The sequence below is a fragment of the Leptodactylus fuscus genome, chromosome 1, assembly GCF_031893055.1.
Source record: "Leptodactylus fuscus isolate aLepFus1 chromosome 1, aLepFus1.hap2, whole genome shotgun sequence".
NCBI lineage: Eukaryota > Metazoa > Chordata > Amphibia > Anura > Leptodactylidae > Leptodactylus > Leptodactylus fuscus.
This window is the reverse complement of record NC_134265.1, coordinates 84249346-84269936: the sequence shown is the minus strand read 5'-3', so window position 1 is coordinate 84269936 and position 20591 is coordinate 84249346. Positions and strand designations below refer to the sequence as shown.

Genomic DNA, 20591 nt, shown 5'->3' with positions numbered 1-20591 from the left:
GCTTTCATTTTCAGACTAAGGTAATAAAACTGTTAGGAAATTACTTGAAAAAGGTAACTTGGTCTGCGCACATAGTGAGCAGTGATTTGAGGCAGAAAGAGTCATGTAGGTCTATTTTAACATTTCTTTATGGTTCTTATATATTGATAACATATTTCATAGTGTCGTACAGACTGCTAACATTGAAATTAGCCTATGTAACTAATAAGACTCAAACTCTAAGAGTATGTTCACACATTAAAATTTGCCGTGGATTGGGGGGCGGACTCCACCCCCAAATCTGGACAGATTCTGCCCAGAATCCACCTCTCATTGTTTTTCAATGAGAGGAAGAGATTTCAACAGGATGTGCAAAAAAAGAAGCATCTGGCTTAATACTGCTGCGGATATTGCTGCTGAGTCAGCCATGGAGTCGGCGGCTTGAGACTTTCTGCTGACCCATTCATCTGGCCCTAATCAGCAGCAGAAAGACGTGATATAATGCTGATGCCCTTCATTTGCAACCGGTCCTAGCTGTTGACAGGAGAAAATACCAGCCAAAGAAAATGAAGAGGAATTCCTCTTCATTTTCTGCCATATGAACATACCCTAAAGGGATTCTATCATTGGTTCTAGTGATTTTAACTAAGCATATATTTGCATAGTATTTAGAAAGGCTATTCCACACATACCTTTTGTTTAGTAATCCTCTCAGCCGTTTTTGAATTAGCCCGTTTTTATTGATATGCTAAGTATCCACCTTGGAGCACCAGAAGTTCACTGAGCACTGTCTGATGTGTGTAAACAGGGGGGAGGTGAGAGCAAGGAAGGCTGATGAGTCATCAACAGCAGCAGCAACAGCAGCCATCCCTTCTCTCAATTCCCAGTGAACTTCCAGTGCTCCATGTTGGTTAATTAGCATATCAATAAAAGTAGGCTAAAAAAAACTTAAAAAGATAAATCAATGCATAGATGAAGCAATAGATGTGCATGAAAGTTAAGGCAGCATTATCTAGGAACACGACACTCACATCAACATGCATTACTATAGGAATATGTTCACATGAGACATGAGAGAGGCCTGAAACTAGGAATGGGTTGCAACCTGCATCAGGGTGAGTGAAAATAAGGTTGGTGTGTTATTTGTTTTTTTAGCTCACAGTAAGTGAGGAAAAAAAATTACATGTGAAACATGTACATAGCATGTAAGGCACTGATCTATGAATGACACATACCTGCAATTTATTTTCCTTACTGGTAAGGTTGAGCGATCGGGATCGGAAAAGATCGGATTCCGATCGGTGTTCGAGAAAATTTCAAGATGAGATCGGAATTACGATCCTGATCTTTTCCGGTGGAATCGAGGTCGGAGGTTATCTCAAGATTTATGTATATATCATTAATAGGGTTGAGCGATCGGAATCGAGAAAGATCGGATTCCGAGCAAATTTCATGATTGCGATCGGGATCAGCTGGAAAATGATCCAAAATCGGATTTTGAAAACGATCCTCAAATTTCAAGATCAGCTCAACCCTACTTACTGGCTGTTTGGCTGCTCTCTAACTCAGGTGTATTATGCCACAGATATGATCAGAACCTGCCACTAAGCTACATGGTAGATACAGCTGTAAATTAGCCTGAAACACAGTTCTGTTCTATGTCAGTTGTTCTGATCCCTTCTTCAGCTCAGTGCCAAGACACCAGTGATATAAAGACAGAAACTAAATAGCATAACGAATGAAAAGAGCCAGGGCAGAGCCAATGTATGGAATTTGACTTTAAGTAATAAGTTGCATCCTGTGAAATAAGATGATATTTCTATATACAGATATACAAAATATATGTTAAAATATAAAAAAAGGAAAATTCAAAAGCAGCTAGCCTCTGTTTCTAACTAGTAGGGAAAGTTCTTATTTTTCATATACATTAAAAATGAATATGGGGCACAAAAGATATTTGTCATTAACTGTTTGTATTCTGCCACATCTGTGTGGTCAATTAATATCAGATATATTAGGTCAAACATATAATAGAAATACATATTGCAAATACATTTGACTTACCCACTGTATCACATGGTTCATCTTTATGGACACAGAAATCCATCCTAGGAGAAGGAGGGGAAACAACTACACATTAATCACAATCATCGCTCTCAGACTACTAATAATTATGTGACCAATTTGCACAGATTTAATATGCCTCAGTAGGTAGAAACAAGAATCCATTATTGTAACCAAGACTACAGTAAAGATTTGGATTAGCAAATAGGTATGGCGGACTTTATCTCATTGTGAGAGGAGGCTTGGTCTTGAGGCTTGAAGTAAGCATCCAATAGCTAATTTCATTCAATGATCTAATATTACATTAATGTACATTGTTTTACATATTCTGAGTCTTTAAAACAGATATTTCAGCAAATATAACTTGTCTACCCTTAAATAACTCTATGCTATTAGGAATACAGTTTAAAGGCGTTGTCCAAGACCCTTTATGTATTGGATACTGATGACCTATCCACAAGATAGGTCATCACTATCTAATCGATTGGGGGTCCATCACCTGGACCTTGCACAGATTTGCTGGCACGTCTCCAGGAATCTGTATATAGTGTGTATGGCTGGAAGCAGCTCAAGTGAATTGGATAAGTATGACTATGTCCAAGAAGGGACAGAAGCAACACAATAAATAAAATGACAATTTTTATTAAGTGATAATAAATATGAAAACATAAATTGCACATAGACAACAGGGGGTAAATGCTTCACAAAAAGGCGGGTGATGTGTGTTAATAAATAGTATATAGGTCTAGGGTGAAAAAAGTATGTACATCACAGTCAAATAATAAGGGTTCACATGTTGTTGCAAGTGTGGCAGTTCCAAAGCAGATAGAAATATCCCATAGGTAAGAATGCACGAAGCCGTTGGGCGAAACGCGCGTCGGGCGCGGTACGGGTGGTAGGTGCTTTATATTATAACTATGGTCTTAGGGTTGGTGCTTTACCATCTATGTATATAATTTTCACATATGTCTCTGTTGTGCATTCTTACCTATGGGATATTTCTATCTGCTTTGGAACTGCCACACTTGCAACAACATGTGAACCCTTATTATTTGACTGTGATGTGCATACTTTTTTCACCCTAGACCTATATACTATTTATTACCACACACCACACACCTTTTTGTGAAGCATTTACCCCCTGTTGTCTATGTGCAATTTATGTTTTCATATCCCTTAATAAAAATTGTCATTTTATTTATTGTGTTGCTTCTGTCCTTTCTTGGACATAGTCATACTTAGTTTATTTTTGAAGCAGTTGCTTTTTTGTGTGCCTTGTGTTGCAAAATTTTTGTGTTCAAGTGAATTGGAGCAGCACTGCAGTTCCGGAGTGCCACCGCTACCATTTACTGCTTTTTAGCAGTCGCTCCAGGGAAGGGAAGTTCTTCTCCCATTCACTTAACTAGGGGGAGAACTGCTTCTAGCTGCATTCAGCTTTTAGCAGCTGGAACATCTAATTGATATGGAGTCTGGGCATTGTATCCCCACCAATTAGGGATACAATGCACAGACCCCAACTCTGGCAGCTTGGATCTTTGCACACAGAGTGCTACTCACTTTCTATTATAATAGTACTTTGTGGCACTTTGCACCAAGTAGTTATGTTAGATCATAGGCTTGATTCACATCTGCACATGGGTTTCCGTTTGGGTGGTCCGCTTGGGACTGACCAAATTGAAACCTAATATGCATAAAAAAGCAGTTACCTTAAGAAACCCACGGACCCCATAGGCTATAATAGGGTCCATGTGGTTTCCACTCAGTTTCCAAGTGAAAAAATGCGGAGAGAAAAGTGCTGGTGGCAGTGCTTTCTTCTCCGCATTTTTGATACAGAGAGGCGAATGGAATGACCCGAACGCAGATGTGAACCAGGCCTCAGACAGTGTTTTCCCCTGTGTCTCTATATGCAAATGAACGAAGTTAAAAGAACTGTGTACATATTTAGTACAAGAGTTACTGACACTGGCAATACCAGCTAATTATCATTATTATCATTGCTATCATTATTACAATTGTTAGGACCAGTATTATATTTTTGTTTTACTAAGATACTCATTTTAACGTCTAAAATCTAAACAAAATAATTTCGACCCTGCAATAGGTTCTATGTTAGAAGATGTAGGGTCTAATTCTGACAGTTTCAGTAGCTGCTAACTAGTAAAGATGAAATACTACTTTAATTTTCTTAACATTCCACATACCGAAGCTAACAGGCAAGCTGGTTACTTACATTCCACACCACATTCACAAAGCAACACATGCATTGGCTTTTGTTAAGATCATTTACACAATTAACTTCTCTTCTAACCTTCACAAAATGATGGGAAATGATCTGCATACCACCAGGCATTAAATGTGTCCCCGAACTGGTGGAAAAGCCAAATGACCTTCATTTTCCAATAAATAAGTAAAAGAAAGTGTGACAAGTAGGAGTCATTATTCACGGAAGATGTCAAAGTAGGTTTTTGTTATCGGAGGTAGTCTTGTCAGAGGATGGGCTAAATTACCTCTACTTTGGCTTCAGGCAAACTACGAAGAAATCTGACAGGGAGAGAAAAAAATTCCCTAGAGGTTTTCACTGTCGCCTTCCATAATAAATTAGAAGGCACTTGCGTGATGAACATTGGGCTTTTTTTTTTTTTTTTTTGCTATGTCAGTGTCAAGATGAACCACCAGTTCATATGCAATGTAGCAGATGACCCCACTTTCATTCTCAGGAGGGTAGACATCTGGTGGTATTGCTTCATGGCAGCTTCATCTAGAGCCAAGCCAGAATATGTTAGTAAATCTTTAACTATTATAACATTTTTATGCTATTTTCAGCACCAAGGTGTATATCAGCTTAACAGGCATATGTACCCTGCGACGTTTAATGCACTGTCTATACTATAGTTTAGATCTGCCTTTGGCTAATGTCAATTTACACTTAGAAACATACCTAGGATTATCCCAGAGTGGTATCCATGATGCCCGGAGCTACAATATTTAACAAGTTTTGGATGTACAAGGAAATGAAATGTCTCTTACTGTTATAATATGCTGCCCCTCACCTTACCATAATATGCTGCCTCTCACCTTACCATAATATGCTTTGCAGATATACTGTAAACATTTTCCACATTCCCAATTTTTCAGATGGACAAAGAAGGGCCTTCATAGTTTATCATGCAAGGATCCACTTATCAGACAGGTCTGTAGTGTTTAGTAGAGATGAGCGAGTAGTACTCAATCGAGTAGGTATTCGATCGAATACTATGGTATTTGAAATACTCGTACTCGATCGAGTACCACTCGCTGTTCGAATGTAAAAGTTTGATGCAGAACCAGCATTGATGGGCCGAATGCTATACAGTCGGCCAATCAACGCTGGTTCTTCTCCTACTTTTAGAAGTCTTCTCCGTGCAGCTTCCCTGCGGTGTCTTCCGGCTCCTCATTCACTCTGCCAGGCATCGGGCCTGGGCAGAGCCGACTGCGCATGTCCGCTTGTAGTGCGGGCATGCGCAGTCGGCTCTGCCCAGGCCCAATGCCTGGCAGAGTGAATGAAGAGCCGGAAGATGCCGCAGGGATGTTGCAAGGAGAAGACTTCTCAGAGGAACCAGCCCGACCCTCACTCGTGGACTTGGTAAGTATAATTTGATTGAACGTTGCCTACCCCTGAAACGAGCATTTCCCCCCCATAGACTATAATAGGGTTCGATATTCGATTCGAGTAGTCGAATGTTGAGGGGCTACTCGAAACGAATATCGAACCTCGAACATTTTACTGTTCGCTCATCTCTAGTGTTTAGTAGTCTCTTTCTTGGGCCTCATACACACGACTGTGTATCTTATTAGTGTGCTAACTATTATTTTCTTTCAGTGCCATACATATGGCCATGTATTAGTGCAGGTCCGTGTGGCCTCAGGGTGTGCATTTTGAAACCTGTGCTTATGAATGATGATGAATTATATGTGCCTGTAGCCTTATACATTTCAACAAAAAGTAAATAAAAAAGTATACAAACATAGAAACATCAAATATCAATACAATATGTAATGTTACACAAGCTTGGATTGAGGCCTGGCTCACATCTGCATTCGGTATCCTGTTCAGGGAGTCCGCTTGGGAACCCCGCAAATGGAATACTGAACACATTGACAAGCGATGAGCCCTGAAAGCACACGGACCCCATAGACTACAATGGGGTTCATGTGTTTCTGCACGGTGTCCGCACAGTCCTGCGGAGAGGAAATTAGTTCATGAAGTACTTTTATCTCCTCATGACTCATGTGGACTCTGCGTGGAAAATACACGGACCCCATTATAGTCTATGGGGTCCGTGTGCTTTTATAAGCTCACTGCTTGTCAATGCGTTCGGTATTCTGTTCAGGGGATCCCCAAGCAGACTCCCTGAACGGAATACTGAACACAGATGTGAACCAGGCCTGATATGTAACTTAGGTTACGTGTCTATTCAGATCTATGTAAAAAGAGACAGAGATATCTGGTTCAAGGGAAGAACCATCTTAATATAATAGAGATACTTAGAAAAGTACTGTAGCTAGACATCTATTTTGAGTTGCAAGCGTAACAGACAGTCCTTATACACATGGTCCAGTTACACCAATGGCACACAAGGTCACTGGGAAGTGTCAACCTCACTTTGTTATTGATGTTTTCAATTAGCTTTTTTAATGGCTTTTTCGGTCCACCAAGTTAGGAGAGAACACCAGGCTACGACAGAGACTAAACAGCCCACAAAGCTATTGTACAATTGTTTATTGCACCTTAATAGTTACATTCCAGAAAAGCGTTCAGAAAATGAACCTAAAACACAAAGACTATTTCATAGAAAACTTTCTAAGTAAATCATGTCAGTGATCAGAGATTTATCTATCCATGGGCAGAAATAGGCTTGCACAAAAGTGTTTCTTGCCTATAGCAAAATATATGTACAAAATGGGAATGTAGAAGCAGACTGAATGACCTCCACTTATTCTCTTCACCTTAAGTTTCATTATATTTCTCTGTTATATTTTTTTTACTCCATTCATTCCATCTAACTGTATATTGCATTTAGATGATAACAACCTCTGGAATATATATGTATAGCTGTGTAAGTCTCTACAGATGGTATTCTCTGTCTAATAGTAGCCACAAAGATCTCAGGCCACAGCTGTATGGACGTGGTGTGGATAAGTTGTTCATACACACTTCATAGACTGTTCTGAATGAATGTACTGTATCTATACAACCATCCATAATTTATATAGAAGTACGTAGAAACACCTGTCGTCTGAAAAAATTCAGATATGGATTACAGATTGTATTTGTGTTTTCTGATTTATATTCTTCGCTTTCCAAAAGACAGAACTTTTTATTTTTTTGTTCATAGTTCCGTGAGGGTTTTTTCAGTAGAAATTGTACATTCTAATGGAACTATGTAATATTCTGTATGATGTACTGGGAAGCTGGAAAAAAATTAGTATGGAGTGGAATTGGAAAAAAATACAGTTGTGTCATTTTCAAAGGGTTTCATAGTCGCATGTGCATGCTTCCTTTATTGTGTGGGTCAGTATTCTAAATGTATATTTTTTATACTTATTTTATATTTATGTTTTAATAATATAAAGAAATATAAAACTTTGAATAAAATTCTATGCACTATCATATTCTGACGCCTAAACCTTTTTCATATTTCTTTGTAAAGAGCTGTGTAAGTGTACTTTTTTTGCGGGGTAAATTGTAGTTTTTATTGATATAATTTTGGGGAGAATAATTTTGAGAAACAAAGCATCAGATATTTACATTGCTACTAGAGTCACCATGTCAGATACATACTTTTATAGTAGGGGCATTTTTAGATGTGGAAGTATTTAACATGTTTTTTTGATTTTTTTTTTCTTTATTTCTATGAGTCAAGGTGGAATTATTTTATTTGTGTTTTTTTTATATCTCTTAAGCCTTTTACATTTTATTTTTATTTTTTAGCCTTCCTCGGGACTTGAACAAACAGATGTCAGATTGCTTAAAATCATTGGGTTAGTATTAAATTCTGCCTGGCATATGGTATAACACAAACCTACAGGTGTCTATGGATTTATTTGTATTGTCATAAGCACATCTCATAACTCACCATTTCTGCAAATCTTTTTGAATATATTGTGGGTTATCAGTACATATTGAAGGTGGCAGCTATTCACTGACTGCTGACAATCCTTCATGAATCCTCCGACACCCAGCGATGACACATGTCAACAGTATAACAGAAAATTCTAAAATTTAGCAATTAGAGATGAGCGAACACTAAAATGTTCGAGGTTCGAAATTCGAATCGAACAGCCGCTCACTGTTCGTGTGTTCGAACGGGTTTCGAACCCCATTATAGTCTATGGGGAACATATACTCGTTAAGGGGGAAACCCAAATCCGTGTCTGGAGGGTCACCAAGTCCACTATGACACCACAGGAAATGATGCCAACACCTCTGGAATGACACTGGGACAGCAGGGGAAGCATGTCTGGGGGCATCTAACACACCAAAGACCCTCTATTACCCCAACATCACAGCCTAACAACTACACACTTTACACACTCAATACCACCTCTCTGACAGTAGGAAAACACCTTGAAACATGTGTATTTGGCACTTGCAGTGAGGAGAGCTTGTCACCAGCAGTGAATTTGGCCCTTGTAGTAAGTTGAGGTTGGCACCAACATTTGTTTTGAAAATCAGGGTGGATTGAGCCTCTAACCAGCAGAGTTTGGGCAAATTCATGGTGGAGGGAGCCTCTAAAAACCCCAGTTTGGACCAATTCATGGTGGAGGGAGCCTCTAAAAACCCCAGTTTGGACCAATTCATGGTGGAGGGAGCCTCTAAAAAACCCAGTTTGGACCAATTCATGGTGGAGGGAGCCTCTAAACAGCCCAGTTTGGACCAATTCATGGTGGAGGGAGCCTCTAAACAGCCCAGTTTGGGCAAATTCATGGTGGAGGGAGCCTCTAACCAGCCCAGTTTGGGCAAATTCATGGTGGAGGGAGCCTCTAAAAACCCCCGTTTGGACCAATTCATGGTGGAGGGAGCCTCTAAACAGCCCAGTTTGGGCAAATTCATGGTGGAGGGAGCCTCTAACCAGCCCAGTTTGGACCAATTCATGGTGGAGGGAGCCTCTAAAAACCCCAGTTTGGACCAATTCATGGTGGAGGGAGCCTCTAAAAACCCCAGTTTGGACCAATTCATGGTGGAGGGAGCCTCTAAAAACCCCAGTTTGGACCAATTCATGCTGGAGGGAGCCTCTAAACAGCCCAGTTTGGGCAAATTCATGGTGGAGGGAGCCTCTAAAAACCCCAGTTTGGACCAATTCATGGTGGAGGGAGCCTCTAAAAACCCCAGTTTGGACCAATTCATGGTGGAGGGAGCCTCTAAACAGCCCAGTTTGGGCAAATTCATGGTGGAGGGAGCCTCTAAAAACCCCAGTTTGGACCAATTCATGGTGGAGGGAGCCTCTAAAAAACACAGTTTGGACCAATTCATGGTGGAGGGAGCCTCTAAACAGCCCAGTTTGGGCAAATTCATGGTGGAGGGAGCCTCTAAAAACCCCAGTTTGGACCAATTCATGGTGGAGGGAGCCTCTAAAAACCCCAGTTTGGACCAATTCATGGTGGAGGGAGCCTCTAAAAAACCCAGTTTGGACCAATTCATGGTGGAGGGAGCCTCTAACCAGCCCAGTTTGGACCAATTCATGGTGGAGGGAGCCTCTAAAAACCCCAGTTTGGACCAATTCATGGTGGAGGGAGCCTCTAAACAGCCCAGTTTGGACCAATTCATGGTGGAGGGAGCCTCTAACCAGCCCAGTTTGGACCAATTCATGGTGGAGGGAGCCTCTAACCAGCCCAGTTTGGGCAAATTCATGGTGGAGGGAGCCTCTAAAAACCCCAATTTGGACCAATTCATGGTGGAGGGAGCCTCTAAACAGCCCAGTTTGGGCAAATTCATGGTGGAGGGAGCCTCTAAAAACCCCAGTTTGGACCAATTCATGGTGGAGGGAGCCTCTAAAAAACCCAGTTTGGACCAATTCATGGTGGAGGGAGCCTCTAACCAGCCCAGTTTGGACCAATTCATGGTGGAGGGAGCCTCTAAAAACCCCAGTTTGGACCAATTCATGGTGGAGGGAGCCTCTAAACAGCCCAGTTTGGACCAATTCATGGTGGAGGGAGCCTCTAAAAACCCCAGTTTGGACCAATTCATGGTGGAGGGAGCCTCTAAAAACCCCAGTTTGGACCAATTCATGGTGGAGGGAGCCTCTAAAAACCCCAGTTTGGACCAATTCATGCTGGAGGGAGCCTCTAAACAGCCCAGTTTGGGCAAATTCATGGTGGAGGGAGCCTCTAAAAACCCCAGTTTGGACCAATTCATGGTGGAGGGAGCCTCTAAAAACCCCAATTTGGACCAATTCATGGTGGAGGGAGCCTCTAAACAGCCCAGTTTGGGCAAATTCATGGTGGAGGGAGCCTCTAAAAACCCCAGTTTGGACCAATTCATGGTGGAGGGAGCCTCTAAAAACCCCAGTTTGGACCAATTCATGGTGGAGGGAGCCTCTAAAAAACCCAGTTTGGACCAATTCATGGTGGAGGGAGCCTCTAAACAGCCCAGTTTGGGCAAATTCATGGTGGAGGGAGCCTCTAAAAACCCCAGTTTGGACCAATTCATGGTGGAGGGAGCCTCTAAAAAACCCAGTTTGGACCAATTCATGGTGGAGGGAGCCTCTAAAAACCCCAGTTTGGACCAATTCATGGTGGAGGGAGCCTCTAAAAACCCCAGTTTGGACCAATTCATGGTGGAGGGAGCCTCTAAAAAACCCAGTTTGGACCAATTCATGGTGGAGGGAGCCTCTAACCAGCCCAGTTTGGACCAATTCATGGTGGAGGGAGCCTCTAACCAGCCCAGTTTGGGCAAATTCATGGTGGAGGGAGCCTCTAAAAACCCCAATTTGGACCAATTCATGGTGGAGGGAGCCTCTAAACAGCCCAGTTTTGGCAAATTCATGGTGGAGGGAGCCTCTAAAAACCCCAGTTTGGACCAATTCATGGTGGAGGGAGCCTCTAACCAGCCCAGTTTGGGCAAATTCATGGTGGAGGGAGCCTCTAACCAGCAGAGTTGTGGGAAAGCAGGGTGGAGGGAGCCTCTAACCAGCAGAGTTGGTGGAAATCAGGGTGGAGGGAGCCTCTAACCAGCAGAGTTGGGGGAAATCATGTTGGAGGGAGCCTAGTATTAGCAGAATTGTGCAACGCTTATGGTGGATGAGTATGAGGATGCGGAGGAATTGGAGAGGTTGAGTACAGACATGGAGTTTCATGTTGGGGTGCTTTACACAGGTGGGCACAAAAATGAAGGCTCTATCCAGTGGTGGTTCATTTTTATCAAAGTGAGCCGGTCGGCACTCTCAGCTGACAGACGGGTGCGCTTGTCAGTGATGATGCCACCGGCTGCACTGAACACCCTCTCAGATAGGACGCTGGCGGCAGGACAGGACAGCACCTCCAAGGCATATAGGGCAAGTTCAAGCCACAGGTCCAACTTCGACACCCAATACGTGTAGGGCGCAGAGGGGTCGGAGAGGACAGGGCTGTGGTCGGAAAGGTATTCCCGCAACATGCGCCTATACTTCTCACGCCTGGTGACACTAGGACCCTCTGTGGCGGCACTTTGGCGAGGGGGTGCCATCAAGGTGTCCCAGACCTTAGACAGTGTGCCCCTCGTTTGTGTGGACCGGTGAGAACTTGGTTGCCTACTGGAGGAACTGCCCTCCCTGCCGCCAACGTCACATGCTGGAAACATCTCCATCATATTCTGCACCAATTGCCTGTGGCAAGCATTGATGCGATTGGCCCTCCCCTCTACCGGAATAAAAGACGAGATGTTGTTTTTATACCGGGGGTCAAGGATAGCAAAGATCCAGTACTGGTGTCCTCCATGATTTTGACAATACGCTTGTCGGTTGTAAAGCACCCCAACATGAACTCAGCCATGTCTGCCACAGTGTTAGTTGGCATGACTCCTCTGGCCCCACCGGAAAGTTCAATCTCCATTTCCTCCTCATCCTCCATGTCTACCCATCCGCGCTGCAACAATGGGATGATTCGAAGTTGCCCGGAAGCCTCCTGTATCACCATCACATCATCGGACAACTCTTCTTCCTCCTCCTCCTCCTCCTCCTCCTCCATTAAACGCGATGAAGCGGACAGATGTGTGGACCTACTCTCCAGCTGTGACGGATCGGATGCTATCCCTGACTCCTCTGTGTGATCTGAGTTATCCCTGATGTCAATCAGGGATTCTCTCAGAACACACAAGAGCGGGATTGTAAGGCTCACCATCGCATCCTCAGAGCTCACCCTCCTTGTGGACTCCTCAAACACCCGTAGGATGTCACAAAGGTCTCTCATCCATGGCCACTCATGGATGAGAAACTGAGGCAGCTGACTTTGTGGCACCCTAGGGTTTTGTAGCTGGTATTCCATCAAAGGTCTCTGCTGCTCAACCACTCTATTCAACATCTGAAACGTTGAGTTCCAGCGTGTGGGGACGTCGCACAAAAGCCGGTGTTGTGGCACATGCAGGCGTTGCTGGAGAGATTTTAAGCTAGCAGCGGCTACTGTCGACTTGCGAAAGTGGGCGCACATGCGCCGCACTTTCACCAGTAGCTCTGGAACATTGGGGTAGCTCTTTAGGAAACGTTGCACCACTAGGTTGAAGACGTGGGCCAGGCATGGAACATGTTGGAGTCCGGCAAGCTCCAGAGCTGCTACCAGGTTCCGGCCGTTATCACAAACGACCATGCCTGGGCCCAGGTGCAGCGGCTCAAACCATATTGCCGTCTCATCGAGGAGGGCATCCCTCACCTCGGAGGCAGTGTGCTGTCTGTCCCCCAAGCTGATCAGCTTCAGCACAGCCTGCTGACGTCTACCAACGCCAGTGCTGCAACGTTTCCAACTCGTAGCTGGGGTCAATCTAACAGCGGAGGAGGAGGCGGTGGCGGAGGAGGAGGCGGTGGCGGAGGAGGAGGCGGTAGAGGAGGAGGAGGAGGGGGGTGTTCTTCTCGTGTCCCTGCCAGGAATGTTAGGCGGGGAGACGAGGTACACCGGGCCAGTTTGGGAAGCAGTCCCAGCCTCAACTACATTCACCCAGTGTGCCGTCAGTGAAATGTAGCGTCCCTGTCCGCATGCACTTGTCCACGCGTCGGTGGTCAAGTGGACCTTTGTGCAAAGCGCGGAACTAAGGGCCCGCCTGATGTTGAGTGACACGTGCTGGTGCAAGGCGGGGACGGCACACCGGGAGAAGTAGTGACGGCTAGGGACGGCATAGCGAGGTGCCGCAGTTGCCATCAGGTCCAGGAAGGCGGGAGTTTCAACAAGCCGGAACGCCAACATCTCCTGGGCCAGCAGTTTAGCGATGTTGGCGTTCAAGGCTTGCGCGTGTGGGTGGTTAGCAGTGTATTTCTGCCGCCGCTCCAATGTCTGAGAGATGGTGGGTTGTTGTAAAGAAGCGCCTGATGGTGCCTTTGATGGTGCAGGAGAAGGAGATAAGACAGGAACAGGGGAGGATGAGGGAGAAGTCAACAAAGTGGCGGAGGCAGATGAAGTGGTGTCCTGGCTCGTCCTCTGGAGTGCATCGCCAGCACAGTCAGCAGTGGCAGTGGCAGAGGCAGAGGCAGTGGCAGAGGCAGTGGCAGTGGCGTGAACGGCAGGTGGCCTTTGTCCTGCCGTTGCTGCCTGCCACTGATTCCAGTGCTTGGATTCCAAATGACGGCGCATTGAAGTGGTGGACAGGTTGCTCTTCTCAGAGCCCCTAATCAATTTCGAGAGGCAAATTGTGCAGACAACACTATATCTGTCCTCGGCGCATTCCTTGAAAAAACTCCACACCTTCGAGAAACGTGCCCTCGAGGTGGGAGTTTTTCGGGGCTGGGTACGAACTGGAACATCTTGGGAGATTCCGGGTGTGGCCTGGCTTCGCCTAAGCTGCTGACCTCTGCCTCTGCCTCTAGCTACCCTTTTTGGTGCTGCACTTGCCTCAACATCCACACTACTTTCCCTGCTTGACATCCCCCCTGTCCAGGTCGGGTCAGTGTCCTCATCATCCACCACTTCCTCTTCCAACTCCTGTCTCATCTCCTCCTCCCGCACAATGCGCCGGTCAACTGGATGCCCTGACGGCAACTGCGTCACATCATCGTCGATGAGGGTGGGTTGCTGGTCATCCACCACCAAATCGAACGGAGATGGAGGAGACTCTAGTGTTTGAGCATCTGGACACAGATGCTCCTCTGTTAGGTTCGTGGAATCGTGACGTGGAGAGGCAGGTTGAGGGACAATGAAAGGAGCGGAGAACAGCTCTGGGGAGCAGGGACAGTTGGGGTTATTGTTCTGTGAAGCTTGGGAATTTTGGGAGGAAGGAGGACAAGACTGTTGGGTAATAGGAGGAGAGGAGGCAGAGTCTGACTGGCTGCTGGACAATGTGCTGTAAGCGTTCTCTGACAGTCATTGCAAGACCTGTTCCTGGTTCTCGGGCCTACTAAGGTTTGTACCCTGCAGTTTAGTTAATGTGGCAAGCAACCCTGGCACTGTGGAGTGGCGCAATGCTTGCTGCCCCACAGGAGTAGGCACGGGACGCCCTGTGGCTTCACTGCTACCTTGCTCCCCAGAACCATTCCCCCGACCTCGCCCACGGCCTCGTCCACGTCCCTTTCCGGGAGCCTTGCGCATTTTGAATTCCCAGTTAGAAATTGGCACTATATACCAGTAGCAAAAATTGTGGGTGCACGTAACCCCAATATATTCTTTGAATTCCCAGTCAGACAATGGCACTATATACCAGTAGCAAGAAATGAGGGTATTTATAACCCCAATATATTCTTTGAATTACCAGTCAGAAACTGGCACTATATGGCAGTAGCAAGAAATGAGGGTATTTATAACCCCAATATATTCTTTGAATTCCCAGTCAGACAATGGCACTGTATACCAGTAGTAAAAATTGTGGGTGCACGTAACCCCAATATATTCTTTGAATTACCAGTCAGAAACTGGCACTATATGGCAGTAGCAAGAAATGAGGGTATTTGTAACCCCAATATATTCTTTGAATTCCCAGTCAGAAACTGGCACTGTATACCAGTAGTAAAAATTGTGGGTGCACGTAACCCCAATATATTCTTTGAATTCCCAGTCAGACAATGGCACTATATACCAGTAGCAAGAAATGAGGGTATTTATAACCCCAATATATTCTTTGAATTCCCAGTCAGAAACTGGCACTATATGGCAGTAGCAAGAAATGAGGGTATTTATAACCCCAATATATTCTTTGAATTCCCAGTCAGACAATGGCACTGTATACCAGTAGTAAAAATTGTGGGTGCACGTAACCCCAATATATTCTTTGAATTACCAGTCAGAAACTGGCACTATATTGCAGTAGCAAGAAATGAGGGTATTTGTAACCCCAATATATTCTTTGAATTACCAGTCAGAAACTGGCACTATATGGCAGTAGCAAGAAATGAGGGTATTTGTAACCCCAATATATTCTTTGAATTCCCAGTCAGAAACTGGCACTGTATACCAGTAGTAAAAATTGTGGGTGCACGTAACCCCAATATATTCTTTGAATTCCCAGTCAGACAATGGCACTATATACCAGTAGCAAGAAATGAGGGTATTTATAACCCCAATATATTCTTTGAATTACCAGTCAGAAACTGGCACTATATGGCAGTAGCAAGAAATGAGGGTATTTGTAACCCCAATATATTCTTTGAATTCCCAGTCAGAAACTGGCACTGTATACCAGTAGTAAAAATTGTGGGTGCACGTAACCCCAATATATTCTTTGAATTACCAGTCAGAAACTGGCACTATATGGCAGTAGCAAGAAATGAGGGTATTTGTAACCCCAATATATTCTTTGAATTCCCAGTCAGAAACTGGCACTGTATACCAGTAGTAAAAATTGTGGGTGCACGTAACCCCAATATATTCTTTGAATTCCCAGTCAGACAATGGCACTATATACCAGTAGCAAGAAATGAGGGTATTTATAACCCCAATATATTCTTTGAATTCCCAGTCAGACAATGGCACTGTATACCAGTAGTAAAAATTGTGGGTGCACGTAACCCCAATATATTCTTTGAATTCCCAGTCAGAAACTGGCACTATATGGCAGTAGCAAGAAATGAGGGTATTTATAACCCCAATATATTCTTTGAATTCCCAGTCAGACAATGGCACTGTATACCAGTAGTAAAAATTGTGGGTGCACGTAACCCCAATATATTCTTTGAATTACCAGTCAGAAACTGGCACTATATGGCAGTAGCAAGAAATGAGGGTATTTGTAACCCCAATATATTCTTTGAATTCCCAGTCAGAAACTGGCACTGTATACCAGTAGTAAAAATTGTGGGTGCACGTAACCCCAATATATTCTTTGAATTCCCAGTCAGACAATGGCACTATATACCAGTAGCAAGAAATGAGGGTATTTATAACCCCAATATATTCTTTGAATTCCCAGTCAGAAACTGGCACTATATGGCAGTAGCAAGAAATGAGGGTATTTATAACCCCAATATATTCTTTGAATTCCCAGTCAGACAATGGCACTGTATACCAGTAGTAAAAATTGTGGGTGCACGTAACCCCAATATATTCTTTGAATTACCAGTCAGAAACTGGCACTATATGGCAGTAGCAAGAAATGAGGGTATTTGTAACCCCAATATATTCTTTGAATTCCCAGTCAGAAACTGGCACTGTATACCAGTAGTAAAAATTGTGGGTGCACGTAACCCCAATATATTCTTTGAATTCCCAGTCAGACAATGGCACTATATACCAGTAGCAAGAAATGAGGGTATTTATAACCCCAATATATTCTTTGAATTCCCAGTCAGAAACTGGCACTATATGGCAGTAGCAAGAAATGAGGGTATTTATAACCCCAATATATTCTTTGAATTCCCAGTCAGACAATGGCACTGTATACCAGTAGTAAAAATTGTGGGTGCACGTAACCCCAATATATTCTTTGAATTACCAGTCAGAAACTGGCACTATATGGCAGTAGCAAGAAATGAGGGTATTTGTAACCCCAATATATTCTTTGAATTCCCAGTCAGAAACTGGCACTGTATACCAGTAGTAAAAATTGTGGGTGCACGTAACCACAATATATTCTTTGAATTCCCAGTCAGACAATGGCACTATATACCAGTAGCAAGAAATGAGGGTATTTATAACCCCAATATATTCTTTGAATTCCCAGTCAGACAATGGCACTATATACCAGTAGCAAGAAATGAGGGTATTTATAACCCCAATATATTCTTTGAATTCCCAGTCAGAAACTGGCACTGTATACCAGTAGTAAAAAATTGTGGGTGCACGTAACCCCAATATATTCTTTGAATTACCAGTCAGAAACTGGCACTATATGGCAGTAGCAAGAAATGAGGGTATTTGTAACCCCAATATATTCTTTGAATTCCCAGTCAGAAACTGGCACTGTATACCAGTAGTAAAAAATTGTGGGTGCACGTAACCCCAATATATTCTTTGAATTACCAGTCAGAAACTGGCACTATATGGCAGTAGCAAGAAATGAGGGTATTTGTAACCCAAATATATTCTTTGAATTCCCAGTCAGAAACTGGCACTGTATACCTGTAGTAAACATTGTGGGTGCACGTAACCCCAATATATTCTTTGAATTCCCAGTCAGAAACTGGCACTATATGGCAGTAGCAAGAAATGAGGGTATTTATAACCCCAATATATTCTTTGAATTCCCAGTCAGACACTGGCACTATATGGCAGTAGCAAGAAATGAGGGTATTTGTATTCCCAATATATTCTTTGAATTCCCAGTCAGACAATGGCACTGTATACCAGTAGTAAAAATTGTGGGTGCACGTAACCCCAATATATTCTTTGAATTACCAGTCAGAAACTGGCACTATATGGCAGTAGCAAGAAATGAGGGTATTTGTATTCCCAATATATTCTTTGAATTCCCAGTCAGACAATGGCACTGTATACCAGTAGTAAAAATTGTGGGTGTATATAGCCCCAATTCTATTGCTAGGGGACTTGCAGGGTATTTCTGGGGTGAAGGTGGGGGGGCACACCGTTGGAACGGGTACCGGGGGTATATATCGGGTATACGGGAATACACTGACAGTGTATTCCATTCAGGATCCTGGGAAAGCTGGGTTGCGGCGATTGAGCCCGTCAGTGCCACGTTACACTGACAAGCTTCTCCCTGGAATTTAGCTCTTACAAGAGCTGTTGTGGTTGTCTTCTCCTTCCTATCCTAGCCTGTCCCTGCCTACCCAGAATCTAAGCCCTAGCTAGCTGGACGGAAACCTCCGTCCTCGGTGAATTGCAAGCTCAGAATGACGCGAACCTGGGCGGCGCTGTTCTTTTAAATTAGAGGTCACATGTTTTCGGCAGCCAATGGGTTTTGCCTACTTTTCTCAACGTCACCGGTGTCGTAGTTCCTGTCCCACCTACCCTGCGCTGTTATTGGAGCAAAAAAGGCGCCAGGGAAGGTGGGAGGGGAATCGAGTAATGGCGCACTTTACCACGCGGTGTTCGATTCGATTCGAACATGCCGAACAGCCTAATATCCGATCGAACATGAGTTCGATAGAACACTGTTCGCTCATCTCTATTAACAATCTCTAGTTCTAATAAGGTTTGGAATTTAAAATGTATGGTCTTCAGTAGTCCGTTAGGACCCCATAGTAGGATAACCCCCCCACCACCACCATTTGTAAGGCATTCCAATGTAGTAGTGGCCATACATGCCCATTAATCTTTATTCATTGACTATTGAATGTTACATTGACAAATTCAGCTCATCTGGATGTGTTGGCAATTGCTGCCGTGCTTGATATATATTAATATGTTGCATTCTGAAACACATCATTTTCCTGTTAACACTTCATTGTGATACTTTGCATCAAAGTATTGGAAAGTAAATGGCCTGCTACATCTGCATTACCACCAGTCATAAATATATATACTGAGTGGAAAGTTTCTGGAGATCATCATAACTGATTATATTAGAGATTGACAGCTGTGACCTTATTGACCGTATATATTTTCCTATACTACAGACTTTACACTACGGTCGACCTCTTCCCAATGGAATGTGGCGGAAAACATACGGTACAAGCAATGCAGATAACATAAGGTACTTTTATTTTATTACCTTGCAGCTCAATATGCTGACATACTGTACTGTTAATGGTTGCTTGTCTGTTTAAAGACTCAAGGCTTTTTAGGGGGGGGGGGGGCATTCTGTTGCAGGTCTATAATGCCTTTTATTTCTACCTTTTTGTTTGAGAATAAATAATGTGTGCAATGTATTTACACATGACTGTAACAACGCCAACTGGGCACAATATGGCAGAACTGGACTACAACTAAAGCAATCCGCTTCCTCAGGTACTAACAACATTTCCCAGTGTTCAGTTATTTGTAGCATTTACTGTAGGGTTGAATAACACAACAATAATACAACAATGAAATAGAAGAATAAAACTGAAGCATGTATCACAATACTAGCAGTTAACAAGAAAGAGCAGAAATAGGAACTCACTAATAGATAAATGGATTAAGATGGTGATGGCATATTGGTATTGAGAGGATGGAACAAACATATGATGGTGACAGTAGATAGACATTGGAAGTGATGGACTATAAGGATGGACTAGTGAATAGATGATTAAACATTGTGGGAAAATCGCTCAGGTAAATGCTCGGTAGCAGTGCAGGAAACAGGGACACAGAGACTGGGTTACACTCAAGTTCAGCGTTTATTTCACTTGAAGTGCACACACTGCCTTTGCAAAGGCACAAACAAACAAAACAAAAACCTTCTCGGCTGAGAATTAACTATACATAAGAAACTATTTCCTGACTATACAGGAGCCTGGCTGCCAGACTCTTGCTCTGGTAACAACAACGGGTGGCACAGTATCTATTTTTTAGGTTCTGTTTGGACAGGTCAGCTCTGTCATTGTGGTGCCACAGCTCCTAGCACTTACACACAACCTAATATCAGGCCTTGATTAGTCAGCTGACCTTCCTGGTGTGAGTCTTTACCAAACACCCTTTAGCTGCCTGGCTGGAATATACCTTTTCTCCCACACCACACCCTTCACTTTCTCACAACACACAGACAATAACTCACCCTGAATCCTTCCCTAGAATTACCACTAAACTTTGAAGCTAACAAAATCCCAAATCCCTCACTGTCTGTGAAGATATCCCTACTGGTAACGCTAATGAACAGCACTGCCATTTACATGGACAACTGGTGAGGTCTAGGACCCAGAGACAAGAAAACCAAACTAAGCAAAGCTAAACAGCAACACTACAGTAATACTACGTACAAGGAATAGAGACTGCAAAGGAACTGAAAACAAGGAGTGTAAGAAACTAAGACAAGTAATTAGAAATGGAACTGGAATAAACCACTGGAATAAAACAATACTGTA

General features: G+C 43.5%; 1 protein-coding gene across 1 annotated transcript in view; it reads right to left on the bottom strand.

The window, feature by feature from the left end:
* Window positions 1–20591, bottom strand: part of ADAMTS19 (ADAM metallopeptidase with thrombospondin type 1 motif 19) — a 209874-nt gene that overhangs the window by 152768 nt on the left and 36515 nt on the right. The window contains exon 7 of the mRNA XM_075272292.1: window positions 2044–2087. Within this exon, the coding sequence (XP_075128393.1) occupies window positions 2044–2087 (44 nt within the window). The remainder of the gene's footprint in view (window positions 1–2043; window positions 2088–20591) is intronic.